General features: G+C 34.3%; 2 protein-coding genes across 6 annotated transcripts in view; one reads left to right on the top strand and one right to left on the bottom strand.

Moving 5' to 3' along the window:
* The window catches only part of LOC145261120 (von Willebrand factor A domain-containing protein 3B-like), a 290,745-nt gene that overhangs the window by 69,790 nt on the left and 196,142 nt on the right, over positions 1–24,813 (top strand). For all 5 annotated transcript variants that reach the window (XR_013864415.1, XM_080119364.1, XM_080119362.1 and 2 more), the window contains 2 exons: positions 7,843–7,949; positions 20,663–20,901. Coding sequence is in view for 4 of the 5 variants with exons in the window: in XM_080119364.1 (XP_079975490.1) it covers positions 7,843–7,949; positions 20,663–20,901 (346 nt within the window). In the remaining variant the exon portion in view is untranslated. The remainder of the gene's footprint in view (positions 1–7,842; positions 7,950–20,662; positions 20,902–24,813) is intronic.
* LOC145261124 (cytochrome P450 3A11-like) overlaps positions 1–24,813 on the bottom strand; it is a 273,410-nt gene that overhangs the window by 216,019 nt on the left and 32,578 nt on the right. The gene's annotated exons all lie outside the window — the stretch shown is intronic.

Here is a 24,813-nt window from a genome sequence, read left to right as displayed (position 1 = left end):
TGTTCAACGGTCAATCTGGATGACGAAATTAAATTTATTATTAAGATACTTTGCAACAATATCTTAGAAACTGTTGAATCTACCATTAATTAGAAAGTTTCCAATCTAAAGTTTAAATCTAAAGTAACTTCGTGAGACGGGCATTGCAATAATTTTATTTTCATTTTAAACAACACGTACCATCAAAGATTCGTTTTGCAAATTTTTCACCTTCTGAAGTTCTAAATAATACATATGGATCTGCTATCTGCGAGCACCTTTTAAATAACCGTGCTTGTGGCACGAACTTTAGTGTCGACATGTTCACGGTCATAAGCAGGTCGCATTCGCCTTTCTATTTAAAACCCTAGAAACAATTTTTATTAAGTCCTGGAGACCTTCTCTTTGCAAACAAAAAAGAAAAACTTTTAGGGCTTAATGTGATTTCTATGTGATTCTTTCTCCGTTTATTTTTTTTTTAATTATACTTTTTTTCTCTCCCGCCATATTCATAACAATTTTTATAAATTTTTATAATCGTATTTTTTCTGGATTGTGCTCTGTTGAGCGAGGAACGAAACCCAGTTAGCTAGCCCTTTTTATTTTTACTTTTTAAATACATCATGTTAATTGGTCTTTATTTAGCCATTATAAAATTGTGTACCCCACAAAAGAATATATATACATATATATATATATATATATATATATATATATATAGAGAGAGAGAGAGAGATAGATAGATAGATGGATAGATAGATAGATTGATTTCTGTGGAAATATGAGTTTTTCAATTATATTATACTCTTTTATTTAATACTAATCCTTAATTCATGAAGATCAAAGTAATTACAGAGCACGTAACACAAAAATAACAAAAGTCTATATTCCAAATTTCATGGTCAACATTTTTGTCATTTGTTATATATATATATATATATATATATATATATATATATATATATATGTGTGTGTGTGTGTGTGTGTGTGTGTGTGTGTGTGTGTGTGTGCGTGTGCGCGCGTGCACGCGTGTGTGCGTGTGAGTCCTTAAAAACAATGCAAATTATAATCAATGGCGTAGCATCAGATTTTGCCGACCAGGGCGGTCGTAAAATTTGCCGCTCCCCACTCCACGCTAACAATAATTGCCTGTATTGTCCCTCTCTGCTGGAATATAAGTGTCTGTTTTGCCCCCCTCCCAGCTGGCATATAATTTCATGTTTTGATCCTTCCGTTGGCATATGATTTCCTGCTTTGCCCCTTTCCCCACTGTTGATTACTTGTTTTACTGCCGCTCCCGCCCACTGCTGGCATATGACAACCTGTTAAAGGCTTCAAAATCCCAAAACGCCCTCAAAATATTTATTTTCATTAAACTAATGTTTACACAATTCCCTTCAAATTAATGCTTACACAATTCCTCTTTTTAAAATTTTAATTAAACGAATTCTTTTCAATAATTTGAATAACAATAAGTATGTAAACATTAATCTGAAGGGAATTATGTAAACGTTAATATGAAACAAAAGAAACCAAATATTTTATTTCAAAACAAAAGCTTATAATTCAAATCATTAAAAAATGTTAAATTAACTTAATTGGTTACACAAACAAATATAATAATAAATTTAAATGAGAACATTTGAAAACCTGAAAATGTTATGAAATGATAAAATCATTTTTATTTACTTTTTTGTTGTTGTTAAAGTCCAAATTTTCGCCAAATAAAATGGCTGTAACACAGAGAGGATAGTTCGATGTAGTTTTCTGTACTTTTTCTTCATAATGTTATTATTAAGAGGTCGAGCCTCTCGAAGAGAACGTTTTTTTAAATCCTTATGTGATCGGTTTAGTGCAAAATTTAAGAAATGGAAAGTCACACATTTTAGAGAACATTTTTCGTATAAATTAGAATATTTTAAATTTGAATTTAAAAATTAAAATGAAAACATTTCAAAACATGGAAAGGTTAAAAAATTATAAAATCATTTTTATTTACTTTTTTTACTGTTGTTATTTCCGAATTTTCACAAAAGAATCATGGCTGTATCAAGGAGAGGATAGTCCGATACAGTTTTCTATTCTTTTTTTTCACAGTGTTATTATTAGAAGGTCGGGCCTCCGGAAGAGAAAAAAAATGTCTTTTATCCATGCCTTTTGAAATCCGTGTGTGTAATTGCTCAGTTTAAGAGCGAAATTTAAGAAATTTGTTGTTGTTTAGTATATTTCAATCCTTTTAAAAATATTTTGCAATTTTTTTTTAAATAAATGTGCTGATAAATTTAAAATAAGACTATAAATTTATTTTTTGTGAGAGAACTCTCGCAAGGCATCAAGTCGGTTGAAAATTTACAAACATACTTTTCACGCTTATTTTTCAGCAAAGTTATCAATAACTCTATCAAAATTCACTCTATCGCCAAGTTCCCTCTCTATGGAGAGGTTGTCAAGTCTGCAAGCCTTGTCTTGCTCATTTTTGATCGAAGGTAATTTTTTATGAGCTTCAGCTCGGGTAAGGACAATGCGCAGCAAGATGGCAATATTAGGGACGGAATCCCCAAAGTAGTATATCTGTATAAAGTTTTAAAAAATCAAGAGGTCCATTGATTTTGTCTTTTCCTAAAACTTTCACAAAATACTGTAATCCTCCCTTTCAGCAAAGAATTTATCTTTTTCTATATCTTCGTCAACTAAACCAAGTTGACAATCATAATTATCATGAAGCAAATTTGACGGTGTAAGAAAAACGTATTTAGTTGCAACTTTGTTAACTTGTTGAAATCTGCAAGATATTTCTTCAGTCAAGCATTTCCCGTCTTAACTCAGTATCAACCCCATTGCTGCATCAGTCAATTCATTTCTTTTTACCGATACGATGCTCCATGCTTATCCCCATTTCAGAGCAGAGTGTTTTTGACTCGTCCATTGCAGTATCCATCATCTTTTCTCTGTTTTGAAGAAGGCAATCTCTCAACGCCGTCAGCCTAACAGAACTTTGTTACAGATACAGTCCCTTTTCTTGAAGATACTTCATTGATTTCTGGGAGAATAGTTTTCCAAAGACTCAGAAATAAAAGAAACGAAACCGACGAGTTGAGAATTAAAGATGCATCTGATTTTGTGGTTGCATTTTCTCCTTCTTCTATGAACTGTTCGACGGCAATGACGACATTCAATATTTTTTTTTACCATATCATTTACAGCATCTCCCCGACTACTCCATCTAGTTTCCACAGTCCGCTTGATACTTAGACCGGTCAACTGAATCAAGACGTCCCAGCGATGTGTAGAATCAGAAAAGAACGAGAATAACAGGTCCAGTGTGCCAAAAATGTAACAGAGTGAACCGCTACAGAAGCGGCATGTACACAAGCCAGATTTAATGAATGGTTAGTGCATGGCACAAATAGAGCTTTTGGGTTGATTTCGGAGATTCGTTTCTGCACACCCGATTGGTGGCCTGTCCTAATAGCAGCATTGTAAAATGCTTGGCCAATGCAGTCACCAATCTGAATCCCATCGTTCTCCAGTTGTCTCAACATCAGTTTAGAAATGTCCTCCACACTTTCGTCTCGATGAAGCGGAGAAACGATTCCTCCACTGTCACTTTATTTTCGTCAATTTTTACGTAGCGCAACACCTCACTCATCTGGTCCTTGTGTGATACATGAGGAGTGCTATCAAAAAATATGCAAAAATATTTGCTTTTCTTGATCTAATCGATGATTTGCTTTCTCAGCAAAATGCTCACAAATTCATTTGGAATTTCTGGTTACAGATAAGAAGTAGATATTTTCTTTTCCATGTTAACTTTCACCTAATGTTCACGGAACACAAGATCATATTTGGCCATAAATTTACCAGTTCTAAAAAATCCCCTTTGTTTTCTTGATCTCTTTCATCACTGTGGATGTCTTCCCGGTAACCTCGTAGTGCCAGATTCTGCTTGGCGAAAAACCTGATGATGCCCAGCAATCTAGCTAAAATTTCCCGCCACTTCTTCTCAATAAGATGTTGCTTTACTTTGTCAACTATATTTCCTTCAGTAAAAAGGATCTCTATATCCTTCCAGTTGAGAAATGCTTGAGCAATATTAATTGGACGTAAAATGATTTTTCATTTTAGTGACATTGTAGCATTTTAGAACACTAACCAAAAATATTATTTTCCTCATAGAAATAAATTCCATAAGCTTTTTTTTTGGGGGGGGGGGGGTCTAAGCCATTACGCATAGTTTTACAACCTTGCCAGTCAGACTTCGGGTAAGTGAACATTTCTACAGTAATAGAGTAGCCTGGAAATGATGATTATTCATCATTTTAGGTAAAATTAATGTACGAAAGTTTAAATTTAAAAATGATTATGTGCTTTTTTTCGGCAAGATTTTCAAGATGTCCATATGCAATCGCATAAAACAAAATGAAAGTCGAATAAAACAAAAGGAAAATGTCATTTTAGCAAAGGGTGTTCGTCTAAAATTCTCATAATATTAGTAAAACGTATTTCTATCATAATTATCTGCATTTTGTTTTTGTTTCGTTTTTTTTTCTTTTTTTTTGCATTAAAACAAATCAATCTACTGCATATCTATGACATTGTCAGTTGTAATAACCGGGCAAATATTTATGATTAGGGTAAACACATGAACATTCTTTTGTAGACTTAAGTTAAGAATTATTTTCTATATGGTAACTATGTTATTCAGAAACTCATGTAGTTAACTATTCTGTTTCTATACCGTTTTATTTTGCATAACAATCATTAATTATTTTCAATTATTTATGAAATATTCAAATAGCATTTTTCCAACTAAGGACAAATGCAAATCGGCTTTGTTTTAAAAGATAAATGCATCTTTAGTTGTTTCATTATTTTCAATCAATTAAAAGGAAAAAATATTTAGAAATCCCCCCGTATATTTAATATATATTCCTCCCACACACAGATACATACATACATACATCGACGCCCCTGCCCCCAAGGAGGCGATTATACAGGGGGCAGGGGCGTCGATGTGTGTATGTATCTGTGTATGTGCGCATCCATGCCTACGCACGCTCACCCAATCTGAGCACCTTAAAGAAAATTTGACGCAAGCGAGAACAACGCAGGTGTCTATGCATGCAGGCGCACATATGCACATATATTTGCACGCCAGGGCGGGCATGTATGTGTACCCGTGACGGTTTTTTTAAAGTATATGTGTGTGTACGTGTGCATGTGTGTACCCGTGGCTGCAACCGCCAGCTGACCCTCTCCAAACAATTAACAATAAAATAAAAACTAAAAATAAATAAAGCGAATCATAGCCCCCCCGCCCCCAAACATAAGCGAACACCCAACAGCTCAAGACATACAACGAGACGCTAAAAACTTTAACATTAAGACTCGAATTTTAAAGTAACCCCCTCCTCCCACCCCCACATATTCCCCTTCCCCTCATGTATCCCTATCCCCTCAGCCACACCAGAAATGAACCTCCCAGACCCTCCCCCACAAGTTCCTTAAACCCCAAAATTAAAACATTATCGCCATACCAAACGCCCCACCTTTCCTCCTTGTTCCCTTCCTCTCTTCCTCTTCCGCCCTCCTCACAACCCCCCCCCCCCCCGACCTCATTCACTCTTCCACTCTTTCATCCCAAAATAGCGAACATTTCTGTAAAAGTCTGAGGACGCTACAGACGGCCAAAAAAACGGCCGTGAAGCCGAAACAATAATGTAACTTAACAGAAAGATACGGTAATAAAAAATAAAACGCATATTTGCTCTACAACAGTATTGAGCACTTTCTTCAGTTTTTATTAATTACCATCTCCACTATATATATATATATATATATATATATATATATATATATATATATATATATATATATATATATATGCATATATACATATATACACCTAAGCGATCGGACAAAAGGACGCCGGAAAACCCCGACCAGGTAATTAAAGCAAAAACATATAAAATCCCAAATGAATCAAAAGCATTAAAAATCACTTTTTATATTTTTATTTTAATTTAATTTAATTTATGAAAATTAGACGCAAGAAAACTAATTTTGGCAAGGTATGAAAATTAAGCATTTGCGGAATAAATGTCAATTGAAGATAGAGTTTAAAACCATTCTTAAAGACGATATTGTTTTAAATAGGATTCAAGTGCCTCACACAGAAATATACATATTTTTAAATATTTGCTCTTGTTTGAAAACAAGTAAGTCGATTTTTCTAAGTAAGGTACGCGTTCTTAGGAGATTTTTCTTGAATTATCTTTTACAATTATTATATTAATAAAAAAAAAATAAAAAAAGTAAAAAATTAAAATCCTATTACCAGAATTAATTCATCATAATAAATTTCGTTTTAATCGTAAATACGTCAGTGATTATAAAATTTTGTTAATATTTTGAAAAAATCAATTACTCCGTGATTGTTCGAAACTTGACAGAAATTGGGCATTATTTAAACTATCAAATAGAAAGCCACTTAAATAATATTTGAGGTGTAGCGCTTACTTCCCATTTAAATTTATATCCCCTGATATGACGATCATAATATCTGTTTACAGTCGATTTTTATTCCATGCTTGTTTAATTTTTCCACGATTCAAAAATTACGTAATTTCCTGTTGCTAATTTTCCATTGCCTCATTCAATTATCAGTGATGTTTGAAAGTATTTTTCTTGACAAAAATATTTTGTTTAATTTTTCAACATTTTTTGGAACATGTAAATCAACTGCTTTCATTGAAAGGTTACCTAGAAAATTTATGCAACTTTTTTAAAAACTTTGTTTTACAAATAACATAAATTTATATCGTATTTTGATGTTATTATCATTTTAGTTTTAGTGATAATTAAAAAAAAATATTATCATTAGTAACAATAATGAAAAATTAAATTAAAAATTTAAAACAATTGGTTTTGGAATCGTAAATGAAGGACACGTTTTTCCGATTCCGATAATCCAAATGTTCCGATTTTTTACAACCTTTTCGGTATAAAGTTTCAAATTTTTTTGTTAATTTTATTTATTTTTTATTTTCTCTCTAAATGCCGTCCCTGACTTGTGCCACTCGTAAAATAGGGACACATTTTTCCGAATCCGATACCTGAAAAGTTCCGATTTTTATAAAATTTTCGGTATGAAATTTAAGATATTTTCTTAGCTTTTATTTACTTTTATTTTTATTTTTTTATTTTCTATTTTTAACCTCTCAAAATGCCGTCCCCTGACATGGGCCGCTCGTAAAATAGGCAACATTTTTCTGATGCCGATACCTCCAAAGGTTTCGATTTTATACAACTTTTTCGGTATAAAATTTAAGCTATTTTCTTAGCTTTTATTTATTTTTTCTATTTTTAACCTCTCACAATGGCGCCTCCTGACAGGGGCACATTTTTCCAATTCCAATGCTTCCAAAAGTCGCGATTTTTAAAAAACTTTTCGGTAAAAATATTCCGATTTTTTGTTAGCTTTTATTTATTTTTTCTATTTTCTCTTAAAATGCCGCCACTGACGTGTGTGCCGCTCATAAAATAGGGACACATATTTCTGGTTCTGATATCTCTTAAACTCTCGATTTTTTCCAACTTTTTCGGCATAAAATTTCAGATGTTTTGTTAGCTTTCATTTATTTTTATTTATTTTTTTTTACCCTCTCAAAATGCTGCTCCCTGGTACGTGCCGCCCGGGGCGGACCTCCGCCTTCCCCCCTTGCTACCCCACTGATTATAATGTTTGTTGTATTTTTTTTTTTTTTTTACAAATTAACTGACAAATATTTTGGGGTAAAAAGAAGACGATAGGTCCTACTAGGGAATAATAGTTTCACGTTCTTAAATTTGTTTTTTTATCAGGTTCTAGAAAGTGGCAAACGTATCCCTGTTCATATCAACACTTTTAACTGCAATGATAAAACATTATTGGCATTTTTGAAAAGGTTTGCCGAGGAAGCCGGAGGAAGGTAAGCTAGTTGTTTTATTGAGCAAAAATTAAGACATTCTATTAAAGTTCGTTTCTTTAATCAACTACGGTAAAATAGCCGTAGATATAAACGTTATAGACAGTATTCTCCGAAGAGCACTAAAATCGTTGACTTCCCATCAATCTTTGAATCGGTCGACTTCAACAAAAGTGATTGCAAACGACCTGATAGCCTAACAGTGTGCAAACGACCTGATAGCCTAACAGTGTTTCCTTTCTCAAAATAAAACTCCTTGATGCGATTTGTGTCGACATATTTGCAACATCGCCAATAACGAAATCGCTAACAAAATTATCACGTGGCAGCATTAGTCTTCTCCACATTATTCCAACCAATCGCCATCGAGACGAGTGGAGCGATAAGTCCTTCCACGTTGGACTTGTTCAACCGCCTGGGTTTATAAATGTTGCGCCTCGCCGAGGACCTTCATAAGTTAACTTGTCACATTGACAGTAATAAAAATACGTCTTTCTTAACGGATAGATATTCCAACTGATCACGGTGGAGCTGGAGCGGTCTTGCATTAGGTCTTTCAATGCCGTACCACAACGGGGAGTATCGTCAGATTGCGGCGTGGTCTCTCGTCTTGGTAGGATCATTTTACTCGATGATAGAATCTTTGTGTAGTGCCACGAACCACGCCGACATAATCGTTTATAAATTATTTATAAATTGTCTATAAATTGTTTATAAATTGTTTATAAATGTGGCGAATGAAGAAAATGAAGTTTATTAAACAAACGTATATGAATATTAGAATAGAAATTAACCCGTCACCAGTTAATCGGTGTTTACTTAACATATGTACAGTATGTTGTAAAAATAAATCAAGGAAAACATAATTTATAAAAAGAACGCGTACATAACTATACGTTTATAGAAAGGATAAAATTCATTTTGGTCAGAAATGTTTATTTGAGAACGTTTACGCAAATTGTTTTTTTAGAGGGATATGCTAAATATTACACACGATGATTGAGGGTGTGTATCTCTATATATTTGTTAGTGTAAATATGTATGGTATGCGTATTTGACAGCGTGATACTGTGTGTGTGTGTGTGTGTGTGTGTGTGTATGTGTGTGTGTGTGTGTGTGTGTGTGCTGCATACCTTGTTCTGTTAGCTCGTATGAATGGGTGCATGAAGTTTTGAAGTGATCTTTTTCATTTTGTCTCCATCGGTTAAAGGAACATACGTTTTGGGGTCTTTTGAAGAGTGTCGAATTTAATCACGGGAGAATTCTGATTTCGTTGACCAGGTCACTTGTTTTAAAATATTTGTTAATTTGACATTGGCTTGTTACTTGGGCTTCAAACGATGTTCATGGGTTGAAAATATTGAGTGAACATATTCGTGTGAAAACTTTAACTCCCTTTTGAAAGTGAAGAGGAGAACGTATCCCAACGAAGCAAAGAAAGAGGGTAGCTATTCAAGTCAGTCGCTTTTTAGCGTCCATTTCCCACAAGTTTACTTGCCTTACAATCACTATTATTTAAAAATAACACTCTGAGTCTGCTCTTGGCCTGCAAAGCCAACAGGACATCCTACAAAACATCGTAATGTTTCAGCTATATCGGCTAAACTTATAAAGTTTTGTAGTTCAAACAGATTAAATAAAATCAGATGACGAAGTAAATGTTTACGTTAACTATTTAACGTTTATAAAGTTGAATTAACATTTTATAAAAAAAAAACAGTTCGCTTTAAACCACTTAGCAAATCACATTTAAACATAATTAATCATCGTTTTGAAAAATAAAAAAAACAATAACCTTAAGGTATGTTTAATGAAAATTCATTTTACATCAATAATTATGGAGGTAAGCGCCACATATTTTTATGAAACATGACAGATTACATATTCTTCTTAACATTTGAAAGAATACTGAAACAACTGGAAATATGCGAATCGTTAAAATGTTTATACATAAATCGCACATTTTCAAATATCGTATGCATACTAAATTTAAAAGTGTGTAAAATAAAATACTTTAGCGTAATATCAGCAAAACTCATTTCTTATAAAAATTATATTTGACCTATTTTAAAATGTTACACATTGCAAATGTGATTTTGAATGTTAAAACTAAAAATATAATTAAAGCGAAATTATCTTTACCAAACAATTATTCGTTTATTCAATTTTTTACGAAATAATGATCTGCTTTTATTAATCAGTTTGCAGTCTTATTTTTGATGTGAAAATTATTTACAACATAAAAGACAGTTATTTAGAAAATACCTTTTCCTTTGTAAGTTTTAGTTTTATTTAAAAATTAGACTGTTATTTCTTTTTAAATTTAATGATTAGACTATTATTTTTTAAAGTTAAAGATTAGACTATTATGTTTTTTAATTTAATGATTAAACTATTATTTTTTAATTTAATGATTAGACTATTATTTTTTAATTTAATGATTAAACTATTATTTTTTTAATTTAATGATTAAACTATTATTTTTTAATTTAATGATTAAATTATTATTTTTTTTAATTTAATGATTAGACTATTATTTTATTACATTTAAAGCTTAGACTATTTTTTTCACTTAAATGATTAGACTATTATTTTTTTAATTTAAATATTAGACTATTTTAATTTAATGATCAGGCTATTATTTTTTTAATTTCGATAACACAATTATTTTTCTTAATTTAATTAAGACTATTATTTTTTAATTTAAAGATTAGACTATTATTTTTTTAATTTAATGATTAAACTATTATTTTTTAATTTAAAGATTAGACTATTATTTTTTTAATTTAGTATTTTTTTTCAATTAAATGATTACTTTTATTTCATAATTTAATGATTAGACTATTATTTTTTACAATTTGACAATTACACTATTATTTTTTAATTTAAGGATTAGAATATTATCTTTTTTCAATTTTAAGATAAGACAATTATGTCTTTTTTTCAATGAAATAATTAGACTATAATTATTTTCAATTTTAAAATTAGTCTATTATTTTTTTAATTTAATGATTAAACTATTATTTTTTTCAATTTAATGATCAGACTATTATTTTTAAATAAAAGATTAAACTATTATTTTTTAATTTAAGAATAAGACTATTATTCTTTTTATATAATTTAATGATTAGATTTTTTTAATTTAAAAATTAGTCTGTTTCTTAATTCAATGATTAGACTATTTTTTTAATTTAAAGATTAGCCTGTTACTTTTTAATTTATTGATGAACCGATTATTTTATTTCAATTAAATTATTGAACTATTATTAGTCGCGTGCAAACGACTCTATAAGTCACTTCGTCGGTCCGTCGGTCGGTCGGTCTGTCTGTCGGTCTGTCGTTGTGTCCGTAACACTTTTGTGCTTGACCTTTTTTGTTAAGATCAAAGGTCTGCTTTTAATACATACTGTTCTTAGTTTTTAAGCTTTTCTTGAATTTTCATTTTAACGAAATAAATTATATATGAAGATCAAAGTGTAGTATCTGTTCTGATACATACACCGCGCGAGGCAGTGCTGTTCTGGCGACACATTCTCGTGCCCGGAACACCTGACGAGCTTGTTCGGTAGCGTTAGCGTTCTGTCCGCACCCCCACTTTGTCTGTCTTTCTCTGCTCTCCCCCCCCCTCACAGGGGGATCCGAGCTGATAATTTACGACCTTCCCGCGAGGGAGGGTTGGAAACACCTTCTCGCTTCCCTCCACTAACTTCCCACTCCCTCTCTCAGTTCTATCTCACCTCTTGCCGCCTTTTGGCGTCAAAGTCGGCTCCCCACTTTGGACGCTGACTCCACGTCACTCTTTTCAGTGTTTTTTTTTAAAAGAGGGAACCAAAAGGGACACCCCCAGCCCGGGAGGGGGCACCAATATAGATACCCTCAGCCAGGGGCCCACCAATATGGATATCCCCAGCCAGGGGGCTACTGCTCCCTAACAGGACGACTCCCCAACAGGAGGAGAAAAGACAACCACTGACGGGGCGTACCGCCCGGATAGTACAGCATTGGACGCTCCCCAGGAGGGGGAAAATTTAACAACAGTTCCCCCCGAGGGTGACTCCCCACAAAAGGGAGCTAAACCAAAATCGGTCGTAGCATTTCACTTCGACCACAAAAAGGAGGAGGTGCAAGACCAAAAGGACAATAAAGAGGACAGCGCTCCCCAGGAGGGCTGCTCTCCTAAAAGGGGAGCAGATCAAGAAAATGAGGGGGCATACCGCCTGAACCTCACAAACGAGGAAGGGGCAGATGGCCTCAAAGTAAACAAAAAAGATTATGCTCCCCAAGAGGCCGACTCCCCAAAATGGGAAGCTGCTCCCGAAAAAGACTCTAACCAAGGAGAATCAGGCCCAAAAGACACTAAAAAGGGAGCCGCCCCCCAAAAATGCGACACTCCCACAAAAGGACAGATTAAATAATAAACAGGCAGGGGCGACCTCCATAAAAGACCAAAAACGGTCTAACTCCACCAAAGACCCCATACCAATACCAACACCACCAAGAGGGTCTGCGTGAGGGAAGACTGTAGAAAAACAACTGTCCCCTCAAGAGTATAGAAACCTGTACCTGACAAAGTACAGACAATACATAGAGGGGGCAGATATAAAACCCATACCAGGTGCCTGGGAGGCGATTGAGGGCAGAGTCCTGTCCTTTGCCATTTCCGATATACCGGAAAACTGCCTCCTGGGGATGAAGAAGGAAGACATGGCGGGGCTCCTCCACAAACTTAACATCCCGGTACTATACCTGTACCAGAGGAGCTTCGCCGTGTGGGACATCCTCCTACCCACCAAGGACGATGCGGAGAGACTCTCCCTCCAAGAAATAAAGCATGGGAGAGTCAAACTAATACCCGAATACCAGGGCAAGAGAAGGACTCGGGTGCAGGTATTTAATGTGCCAACCCAAATACCTGCGGAAGTGTTAGGATGCCTCTTCAGCCAGTACGGTGAGGTGGAACAGGTGACCCCAGTACTGTCAAAAACTGGGACTCACCTGGGCTGCTACACAATAGCAATGAGGCTGAAAGGGCAGGGTGTTTGAGCGATACCACCGCTGCTGACATACAAAGATGCCAGCATAACGGTAGTTAAAAAAAGCAGGGCCACATGGCTAGGAGCTCCCCCCAAAGGGTCACCCCTAATCAAACAACCCAAAAGGCGGTCACAACCCCTGAGACAGCGCCCACGACAAAATAGGTGGCAACAACCCCTGCAACTGCAGCACCAACCCCAGCTCCAAGGAAAACCCAAACCACCCAGGAGGCCAAGGGGGAAGAATGGAGCACAGTAGATATAAAAGCACATAATCCCTTCTGCCACCGTCCCACCACCAGCCCCAAAATCGAGGCAGCAGCCTCTGCAAATGCAGCAACAACAACAGCCACCGCAGCCGATGCCGCGGAAACAGCTGCAGCAACAACAACTACCACAGCAGTAAAAGCAGCAAGTGCAGCAGAAGCAGCAGCAGCAACGACACTAGTGAGAGCAGCAGTAACAAAAACAACTACAGCAGCGACTAGAGGAGCAGACACACTAACACCAGACACCGCACCAACAACAAACATGGCACCAACACCAGACACTGCACAAACACCAGACACCGCACCAGCACCAACACCAGGCACCAGGCACCACACAAACACCCGTCCCCACACCAATGCAAACTGAGCCATCACCCCAAAAAGAAAAGGAAAAGAATGAACCGAGAGAGGGGAGAGACTCCTCTGCAGACCAACCAGATTAAAAGTCCTTGCCTCTGAGGAACTATGTTATGTAGACCCTCTATCTGTAGCCACAGACATTTCCCTATTGGCAGAGGAAAAACTTAAAACCTCTGCTCGATTACAAACAGATAGAGGGGAAAGATGTAAATATCTCCTCAAATTTCCCGGACGCCCCACTCCTAATAACTTTTGTCAGAACTCCAGAGGTCTACAAGACCAACTTGTGAACAAGACTGCAGGCCACTGAAGGGGCGTTTTCGGGAATCGAACTGGTGCAAAAAAATGACCCTTCTATTGACGAACTGTCACTCTACAGGGCCATAAAATTAATTTATCCTTTGGACGTTGGCGGCATTGCGAGAGAAGGTCAGGATATGAAAAACCTGACCACCTTGAGCATGGCACATAACGTCGGCATCATCTCCCCAGCTGACTTCGGAGCTGAGTGTTACACACCCCAAGGTGGGTACCATGGCTTCGAATTTGGCTAGTTTGAATGCGAGGGGCTTGAGATCATCGGGCCAGGCAGCTCGCCTTCAGCATGACCTCTTGTCCCTGGGAGTGGATGTAGCTGCGATTCAGGAGACGCATTTAATTTCCTCTGTGGACTGTCAGGTGCTGGCCCGAGATTTTGAGGTTTTCTCAGCATATGGCAGCCCTTGGGGAGGGAAGTTTCCGTGCTGGTTAAATGTACCTTGTTGGCAACGGTCGACGTTGTTCATAGAGATGCGGTGGGCAGGCTGGTTGTGGCCGATGTTGCCGTAAAAGATTCTGTGTTTCAGGTGATTGTGGTTCATGCGCCCTGCACCGCTCATGAAAGGGTCTCATTCTTCAGTCAGCTTGACGCGTTTGTAGATTGTCGGAAGCGGGTAGTGCTAATGGGAGATTGGAAAGCCATCTTAGACCCCAAGATAGATAAGGTAGGAGGCGATGCTAGAGGATCGGAGAGGTGCGAGTCCAGCCTAGCTGATCTGATGGCTAGATGTGGTCTGGTCGACAGGTTTCGGGTCGAGCATCCGGGGCGGGAGATGTGGACGTGGATCAATAGTGTTTCCTCCTATTCAAACGATTACTTGGACAGGACGTTAGTTAGGAGAGGCAAAGTAGACTTCTTATCTTGTCCCACGTTTACTTGGCTAGGCCAGATGGATCATAAACTGGTTATGGATCGGCTGAAGCTAGGAAATAGGCCTAAACACTTCCCTTCTGGAGATACAAGACTTCCAAGAGAAGCTAATAGAATTAATTCAAAAAGCACTAGTGGGGTTACCAGGAGTAAGTGGTGGGTAGATCTAAAAGCCAAAATTAGAACCTTCTCAGTCAAGTATGCCCAGCGCCTCGCACTAGATAAGGCCAAGACGAAGAAGAAGCTAGAGCAGAAACAAGCCCAGGCTACGGGGGAGGGTGATAGGATTAGTCAGGAACTAGCTAAGCAGGACCTTTTGCGTGAGAATAGCGAGCGTTCTGAAAGCCTTCTGAGAGGCGGCTAGTTGTGAGTCCAGCGACCTTGTGACTGCTACCCGTAGGGAATTCCACAGGGATCTAGTGGGGGGGGGCCGCCAACTACCCCGCTATGCTTGGGTTGGCAGCAGAGTGAGATCTGCTCCACATGGAGTTGGGCGCCAGGTTCGAGTCATCTGAATAAATCGGAGTTCTCTCTGACCTGGCGATTGGCCTAAAATGCACTTCCACTTAACAACATACAATACAGTTTTGTTTTTTGGAGTCGCCTGCTTGTCCCCTTTGTGGAACAACAGCCATAGAGATGACTGATCACGCTTTCTTCAATTGCTGCGAACTCCACCAGTACTGGTCATATGTCAGCGAGGTGACGACTCGCATCGATCCCAAGTATCCTCACCCGATTACCGTATCCAATGTCGTTGACAACATGAGGCCGCCGTGGGACTGGGAAAGACAAATGGTCTACACTACGATCCTGGCCGTGGCATGAATGGTGATTTGGACGTCGTGTCTGCAAGATGGCTGGGGGGTGTTGTCTTTTTCTGATCAGGATCTGATCGCTTTCTTTAAACACCAACTACGGGTGAAGATCAGATGTGATAGAAGAAGGCTGTATTGCGCGGCATTTGACAGAAGATGGATACATGTAGCAAGTCTGTGTGTACGAAAAGGAGTCACATTTGAATACATGTTCCCTGCCTAGGTGTGGAATGCGCAGTTCCGTCAAGTGTAATTTTATTCTTAGCATCTTAGCTAGCTGAGTGAGTGCTACACTGCCCGCCTCCTGATTATGAAGCCTCCAAGATCCCCCCCCCATCTTGGAGAGAAAGAAATCAATCACTAACCCCCCCCCCATTCTTCCCCATTTTTTTTTTTCTCCATTTCATCCCATCTAGAGACCATCCCCACTTAGAGCTCAGGGTCCTTTACAAACCAAAGTGGAACAGGCAGTCTATCAACTAGACGAGGTTGGGAGGGCTCTACTTATCACTACTGGAATTTTTTTTTTCCCCCCTACCCTCAACACAAATGAATTATTGTATTACCTTTATTGTTATCTTTTTTGTTTTTACATGCTAATAAAAAATGTTTTAAAAATTGGATGCTAAGTAGGACGTCTCCAAGTACAAAAGGGCGAATGCGGTATTATGGTGAAAGATTCTAGCTAAGAGAAACTTTTGTTTAGTTCTAGAGTGACAAGGATGACCAACGACCCCCCCTCCTTTTGAGTTGGCCTTGTGCCCAAGTTTTTTGTTCATGTTCATTTTTTTCCTGAATATTATTGAGATTTAATATCTCAAAGTGTAGTATCTGTTCCGGCAGATACTACAGGCAAAGACCATATGTGGGGCAGCCCCACAAATAAGACCTTAGTCAATGTAGGGGCAACCCTTCATACCAATTGTTACTATCCATCTCCCCTACTCCCCAGGGAGTTGGTCCCCATTTCCCCTTCACTCCTCACATTAAAAATCGACCGTGTGTCTAATTTGCTCGGTGGGGGAGCAAATAAATACAAACCCCACATATAAGACGTTGGTCAATGTAGGGGCAACCCTTCATACCAATTGTTACTATCCAGCTCCCCTACTCCCCGGGGAGTTGGTCCCCATTTCCCCTTCACTCCTCATATTAAAAATCGGCCTTGTGCCTAATTTGCTCGGTGGGGGAGCAAATAAATACCCTTTCCTTTGCCTTTTAGCCAAGATCAAAGTGTAGTATCTGTTCTTACTACATGGTGTACTTATGTTTGTAACTTTGTGATATAAAGTGGGGGATCACTTTTCTATATTGATTTAATGTAAAATGATCACCCACTTTACAACCAGTCAGTCTCAAAGCCATTGAAGTCAGTCTCCAGATCATTCAAGTTGTTTTTGAAGGATTCCAGTTATTTTTTAAGCATTCAAGTCATTCTTAAGGTCATTCAATTCATCCTTAAGTTCATTAAAATCATTCTAAGTCATTTACTTTTTATTTATTTAAGTCATTTCAGCCCATTTTTTAGCCATTTTAGTTTATCTTTAAGAATTTCATGTCAATCCTACATTCACACATTCATTCATTACACGAGAGCACGTGACTAATGGCTATCGCCATTGTTTTTAAATTAAAGAATAGACTATTTTTTCAATTTAAAGATTGGAACATTATTTTTTAATTTAAAGATTAGATTATTGTATTTTAATTTAATGATTAGACGCTTATATTTCTAATTTTAAGATTATACTATTATTTTTTCAATTTTAAGATTAGACAATTATTTTTTCAATTTAATGAATAGAATATTATTTTTTTAATTTAAAGATTAAACTATTTTTTTCAATTTAAAGATTAGACTATTATCTTTTTCAATTTAAAAATTATAATATTATCTTTTTTCAATTTAACGATAAGACTATTATGTTTTATAATTTAAAGATTAGATTATAATGTTTTTCAATTTAAAAATTTAACTATAAATTTAACTTATTAATTTAAAGATTAGATTATAATTTTTTTCAATTTAAAAATTACACTAATAATTCTTTTCAATTAACTAATAGTATCTTACAATTTAAAGAGTAGACGATTTTTTCAATGAAAAAATTACACTATGAATTTTTTCCAATTTAATGATAAGACAATTATTTATTTCAATTTACAAATTGCACTATTAATTTTTTCAATTTAAAGATTAGACTAATATTTTATTACGATTTTGTCAGAACAGCTTCACAATTTTCTGTCCTCATTTGTCTTAATTCTCGTAAACATTCAAGACTTAGCAAAAATACAAAAGAAAATTAGATAAAAAAATTTCTTTACGAAAAAAAATATAATTTCCTTTTTATGAATTAAAATAAATTTTACCAAGAAAATAAAACGCGTTTTTGTATAAATCGATTGAAACAAAGATGAAACACATGTTCGTACATTATTGGCTTGCTATACTATGTATTACTTCACATTATGAAATTACGAAACTGTTTAAAATGTTACAAGGAAAGCGGAACATGGGAATAGATTAGGAAAATATCAACTCCCGCATTGCGCCCTTGTTTTTCGGTATTTCTTGTTTATGGATCAGTCCATTTATAGGTAACGTAGGTAGTTCTGCTACATAAAACAATGTTAAACTTTCTGAATCCTTTAAAGTTTATTTCTCTATTTGCTTACTTTGTAAAACGGTCTTGATTTAATTTTTAGCTTCTTTTCTTTTTTCCATACATTCTTAGCGACTCTCATAAAACATATTTCGTCTGTACTTCGTCACATTAACGACATTATATTATTTCTTATTACTTCCTAAAACGATAAAAAGAAAGGTTTATGCTTTTTTGTCATCATTTAATCTCGTACTTCCTTGTATATGTAACTTAGATCCCTTTCTTTTCTTCTAAAGAGAAGCATTGGGTTTCGAAATGCCGAGGTAGAAAGAGTGTTTATAACCCATATTTCTATATGATGTTTTCTTTATTGAACTGACAATTAAATTCATGTCTATCTATATTTATTTTGTCTCCAATCTCTACTATTATATAAAAGTCACTTTGTGTGTGTGTGTGTGTGTGTGTGTGTGTGCGTGCGTATGTGTGTGAATTCCTTCCTTATAGGTTCCGAAACGGCTGATCGTATCTTTTGCAAATTTCACACAAATGTAATTTATATGTCTGGCAATGTTCTTAGATACATTGTATACAGAAATTCGTCCGATAAATATCGAAAATCGAAAACATCCTATCCTAGAAATAGTCGTTCTTTCTTATAGATAAAAAAAAGACTTTTTACAGGGGAATATTTCAGTTTGCACCGGCAAGGGAAATAATAAAATCTCAGCAAATAAGTTTTTCTTAGAAAAAAACAAAACAAAAAAGATTTCTTGACATGTGGAAACATAGCACAGTGGCAGAGCATTCGATTAAAGATCGAATGATCCCATGTTCAAGCCCGGGTATACTTCATTTTATTTTAATCTTTTATATTAAATAATTCAATTTACGATAAAAGAAGGGGTACCATTCTAAATTGCCGCAAATCATGTTTTTGCTTGCATATTTCAAAGCTAAACATTAATCAGAAGTGAATTACTAGGGCGTTCATCGTTAATCCCCAAAATCAGCTGACGTGATATTTTCAACAAACACAGACGGAATTTGATGAACTAAATTTTCATTATTATTTTTATATTTTGTTTATTTTGTTTATTTTTTATTCTTTATTTTTTAAATTTTTTTTTATTTATTTATTTTTGCAAATTAGTCCACCGGGTAAATTATTCCTCGTAATATATAATATTCAATAGAGGATTGATTCTATAATAATACATATGCATGTATAATTGAATGTTAAAATGATCGATGGAAAAATTATCTATTTAGGCACAAAGAACTCAACATTTACGACCAATCAGTGTACGAGTATATCTGTGACGAAACAAAATTTAATATTGATCATTTTTTTTTTTTTTTACATTTTCACCCCAAACAAGGCACATTGCCACTTTGATGGAGGGACGACTATCAGGACCTAAGTTGCAGGGGTACTATGTAGGAAGTTTAGCAGCAAGATCTCTGTTCACATTACACTTGAACTTCTGCATGTCAGTACAGTTGGGGAAGCAGGAAACTGGAAGAGAATTCCAAAGTCCTGCAGTTCTGGGGAAGAAGCTATTAGAGTAAAAGGCTTTCTTACATCTAGGGATCTCAACTGTGTAGGGGTTGGACTTCGTTTCCCAGGTTTGTCGGGGGTATTTTCGTCGATCGGGTACAAGTGCTTGTAGTTCGTCAGAGTATCCACCATTAAAATATTTGTAAAACAGACAGAGGGATGCAACATTTCGTCGGTGGGACAAGGGCTGATGTTTAGATGACAGTTCAGGACCTATTAGATTGGCGACTCTCTTTTAGATCCTGTCCGGGAGTGAGAGATTAGTAGCAGTTGCACCAACCCAAATGTGACAACAATACTCCATACATTGTAGAGGTACAGGATACTTTCAGGTGTAAGTAACTTTCTAGCACGATAGAGAGAGCTCACCTTCTTTGCATATATATAGCGGAATATATATATATATATATATATCGGAATATATATACATACATATATATATATATATATATATATATATATATATATATATATATATATATATAGCGGAATATATATATATATATATAACGGAATATATATATATATATATATCGGAATATATATATATATATATTTTCGGTTTCGACAACATATTCAAAAATAAGATTTGAGATAAGTCGATCGAAACGTTGTAAAAATGACATTCAAGATGAGAACAGTAGTCCAAACAATCCAAATAATACGAGTAATCAATCCTTATATCAAAAATTCAAAATCATAATTGAATTCTTGTTGTACGTTTTTTAATTAAAAAATATTTTTCATTCCAGAAGTGTTTTTTCTTTTATTAACTCAAATGATCAGTGTGTCTCGTATAATCAACGTCACTGTTTGCATATCTGCACAATCGAAAACAATTGTTATTGTAGGAGTGGAACTCTTTTTTTACTTGCAGATTCCATGTATATGAAACGTACACGGGATCTGACGAGAAGTTGTCGACTGAACATAATGGGATAGTGTCCTATCCATTGGCTAAATCTCTTTTCAACGAACAGAAAACCGAGAAGGCGACCAGTGTTGCATCACGGGAAGATGTCGTGCAGCTGTTTGCAGAGCTGGAAGAAGCTAGAAACACTCTTCGACATATCCAACAATTGATTGATGCAGCACCAGAACGGAAAAGTGGAATCGGTAAGGAGAACAAAAAGAAATCAATTTACAAATTATTTCAACAAAATCAAAACGTGTATATCTAGATTCACTGAACATCTTGCTAATCATATAGCGACCATCTTGTATGATATAATCTTATGGTATTTAGATTTTTCAATTTTTTCTTTACTTTTCCCGTTATTATGAAATTGTATACATACATTGAGTTTTATTGGAGGGAGTTCATGTGGTTTCCATCTCTGATTAAATATATACTGGTTTGATGGTAAATGGCTATCCATCTGATTCACGGTTATTTGTCATAGAAAGTCAATTTACGAAATAATGAGATTGTCCATCCGATAACCAAGTAGATGACATTCAAGATTAAAACAAACATCCTTTATTTTAGGCAGTGATGAAAAGGAATTAAAAGCAGCCAACAGTTAAAATAGTTAATCCTTTAAAAAGGGGTTCCGTGCATCTTTAAACATTTCATTTTATCACTGGTAAGCAGGAACAGCCAGACACAGAATGTCCGGTTTATATGACCCTTGAAATTCCAACCGACTAAAAGCGAGAAAGAACAACTTCTTCGAGTGCTAGAAATAGTCCAACAATTTGTATTTTGGACCAAGACTTATGTCTCTATTCATTAATTTTTTAGCCGCTGCAAGACCATATTTTTCGTGGAAGTGTACGTATTATTCATAATATATTTTTTGTGGAAGTGTACGTATTATTCATAATATATTTTTCGTGGAAGTGTACGTATTATTCATAATATATTTTTCGTGGAAGTGTACGTATTATTCATAATATATTTTTCGTGGAAGTGTACGTATTATTCATAATATATTTTTCGTGGAAGTGTACGTATTATTCATAATATATTTTTCGTGGAAGTGTACGTATTATTCATAATATATTTTTCGTGGAAGTGTACGTATTATTCATAATATATTTTTCGTGGAAGTGTATGTATTATTCATAATATATTTTTCGTGGAAGTGTACGTATTATTCATAATATATTTTTCGTGGAAGTGTACGTATTATTCATAATATATTTTTCGTGGAAGTGTACGTATTATTCATAATATATTTTTCGTGGAAGTGTATGTATTATTCACATTATATTTTTCGTGGAAATGTACGTATTATTCATAATATATTTTTCGTGGAAGTGTACGTATTATTCATAATATATTTTTCGTGGAAGTGTATGTATTATTCATAATATATTTTTCGTGGAAGTGTACGTATTATTCACATTATATTTTTCGTGGAAGTGTACGTATTATTCACATTATATTTTTCGTGGAAGTGTACGTATTATTCATAATATATTTTTCGTGGAAGTGTACGTATTATTCACATTATATTTTTCGTGGAAGTGTACGTATTATTCATAATATATTTTTCGTGGAAGTGTACGTATTATTCATAATATATTTTTCGTGGAAGTGTACGTATTATTCATAATATATTTTTCGTGGAAGTGTACGTATTATTCATAATATATTTTTCGTGGAAGTGTACGTATTATTCATAATATATTTTTCGTGGAAGTGTACGTATTATTCACATTATATTTTTCGTGGAAATGTACGTATTATTCATAATATATTTTTCGTGGAAGTGTACGTATTATTCATAATATATTTTTCGTGGAAGTGTATGTATTATTCATAATATATTTTTCGTGGAAGTGTACGTATTATTCACATTATATTTTTCGTGGAAGTGTACGTATTATTCACATTATATTTTTCGTGGAAGTGTACGTATTATTCATAATATATTTTTCGTGGAAGTGTACGTATTATTCATAATATATTTTTCGTGGAAGTGTACGTATTATTCATAATATATTTTTCGTGGAAGTGTACGTATTATTCATAATATATTTTTCGTGGAAGTGTATGTATTATTCATAATATATTTTTCGTGGAAGTGTACGTATTATTCATAATATATTTTTCGTGGAAGTGTACGTATTATTCATAATATATTTTTCGTGGAAGTGTACGTATTATTCATAATATATTTTTCGTGGAAGTGTATGTATTATTCATAATATATTTTTCGTGGAAGTGTACGTATTATTCATAATATATTTTTCGTGGAAGTGTACGTATTATTCATAATATATTTTTCGTGGAAGTGTACGTATTATTCATAATATATTTTTCGTGGAAGTGTACGTATTATTCATAATATATTTTTCGAGGAAGTGTATGTATTATTCATAATATATTTTTCGTGGAAGTGTATGTATTATTCATAATATATTTTTCGTGGAAGTGTACGTATTATTCACATTATATTTTTCGTGGAAGTGTACGTATTATTCATAATATATTTTTCGTGGAAGTGTACGTATTATTCATAATATATTTTTCGTGGAAGTGTATGTATTATTCATAATATATTTTTCGTGGAAGTGTACGTATTATTCATAATATATTTTTCGTGGAAGTGTACGTATTATTCACATTATATTTTTCGTGGAAGTGTACGTATTATTCATAATATATTTTTCGTGGAAGTGTACGTATTATTCATAATATATTTTTCGTGGAAGTGTACGTATTATTCATAATATATTTTTCGTGGAAGTGTATGTATTATTCATAATATATTTTTCGTGGAAGTGTACGTATTATTCATAATATATTTTTCGTGGAAGTGTACGTATTATTCACATTATATTTTTCGTGGAAGTGTACGTATTATTCATAATATATTTTTCGTGGAAGTGTACGTATTATTCATAATATATTTTTCGTGGAAGTGTATGTATTATTCATAATATATTTTTCGTGGAAGTGTACGTATTATTCATAATATATTTTTCGTGGAAGTGTACGTATTATTCACATTATATTTTTCGTGGAAGTGTACGTATTATTCATAATATATTTTTCGTGGAAGTGTACGTATTATTCATAATATATTTTTCGTGGAAGTGTACGTATTATTCATAATATATTTTTCGTGGAAGTGTATGTATTATTCATAATATATTTTTCGTGGAAGTGTACGTATTATTCATAATATATTTTTCGTGGAAGTGTACGTATTATTCATAATATATTTTTCGTGGAAGTGTATGTATTATTCATAATATATTTTTCGTGGAAGTGTACGTATTATTCATAATATATTTTTCGTGGAAGTGTATGTATTATTCATAATATATTTTTCGTGGAAGTGTATGTATTATTCATAATATATTTTTCGTGGAAGTGTATGTATTATTCATAATATATTTTTCGTGGAAGTGTACGTATTATTCATAATATATTTTTCGTGGAAGTGTATGTATTATTCATAATATATTTTTCGTGGAAGTGTACGTATTATTCATAATATATTTTTCGTGGAAGTGTACGTATTATTCATAATATATTTTTCGTGGAAGTGTACGTATTATTCATAATATATTTTTCGTGGAAGTGTACGTATTATTCATAATATATTTTTCGTGGAAGTGTATGTATTATTCATAATATATTTTTCGTGGAAGTGTACGTATTATTCATAATATATTTTTCGTGGAAGTGTATGTATTATTCATAATATATTTTTCGTGGAAGTGTACGTATTATTCACATTATATTTTTCGTGGAAGTGTACGTATTATTCATAATATATTTTTCGTGGAAGTGTACGTATTATTCATAATATATTTTTCGTGGAAGTGTATGTATTATTCATAATATATTTTTCGTGGAAGTGTACGTATTATTCATAATATATTTTTCGAGGAAGTGTATGTATTATTCATAATATATTTTTCGTGGAAGTGTATGTATTATTCATAATATATTTTTCGTGGAAGTGTACGTATTATTCATAATATATTTTTCGTGGAAGTGTACGTATTATTCATAATATATTTTTCGTGGAAGTGTACGTATTATTCATAATATATTTTTCGTGGAAG

The sequence above is a fragment of the Euprymna scolopes genome, chromosome 37 (assembly GCF_053919585.1).
Source record: "Euprymna scolopes isolate OS-2025 chromosome 37, ASM5391958v1, whole genome shotgun sequence".
Lineage (NCBI taxonomy): Eukaryota > Metazoa > Mollusca > Cephalopoda > Sepiida > Sepiolidae > Euprymna > Euprymna scolopes.
The sequence above is the reverse complement of the archived record's forward strand: the minus strand, read 5'-3'. Positions and strand labels throughout refer to the sequence as shown.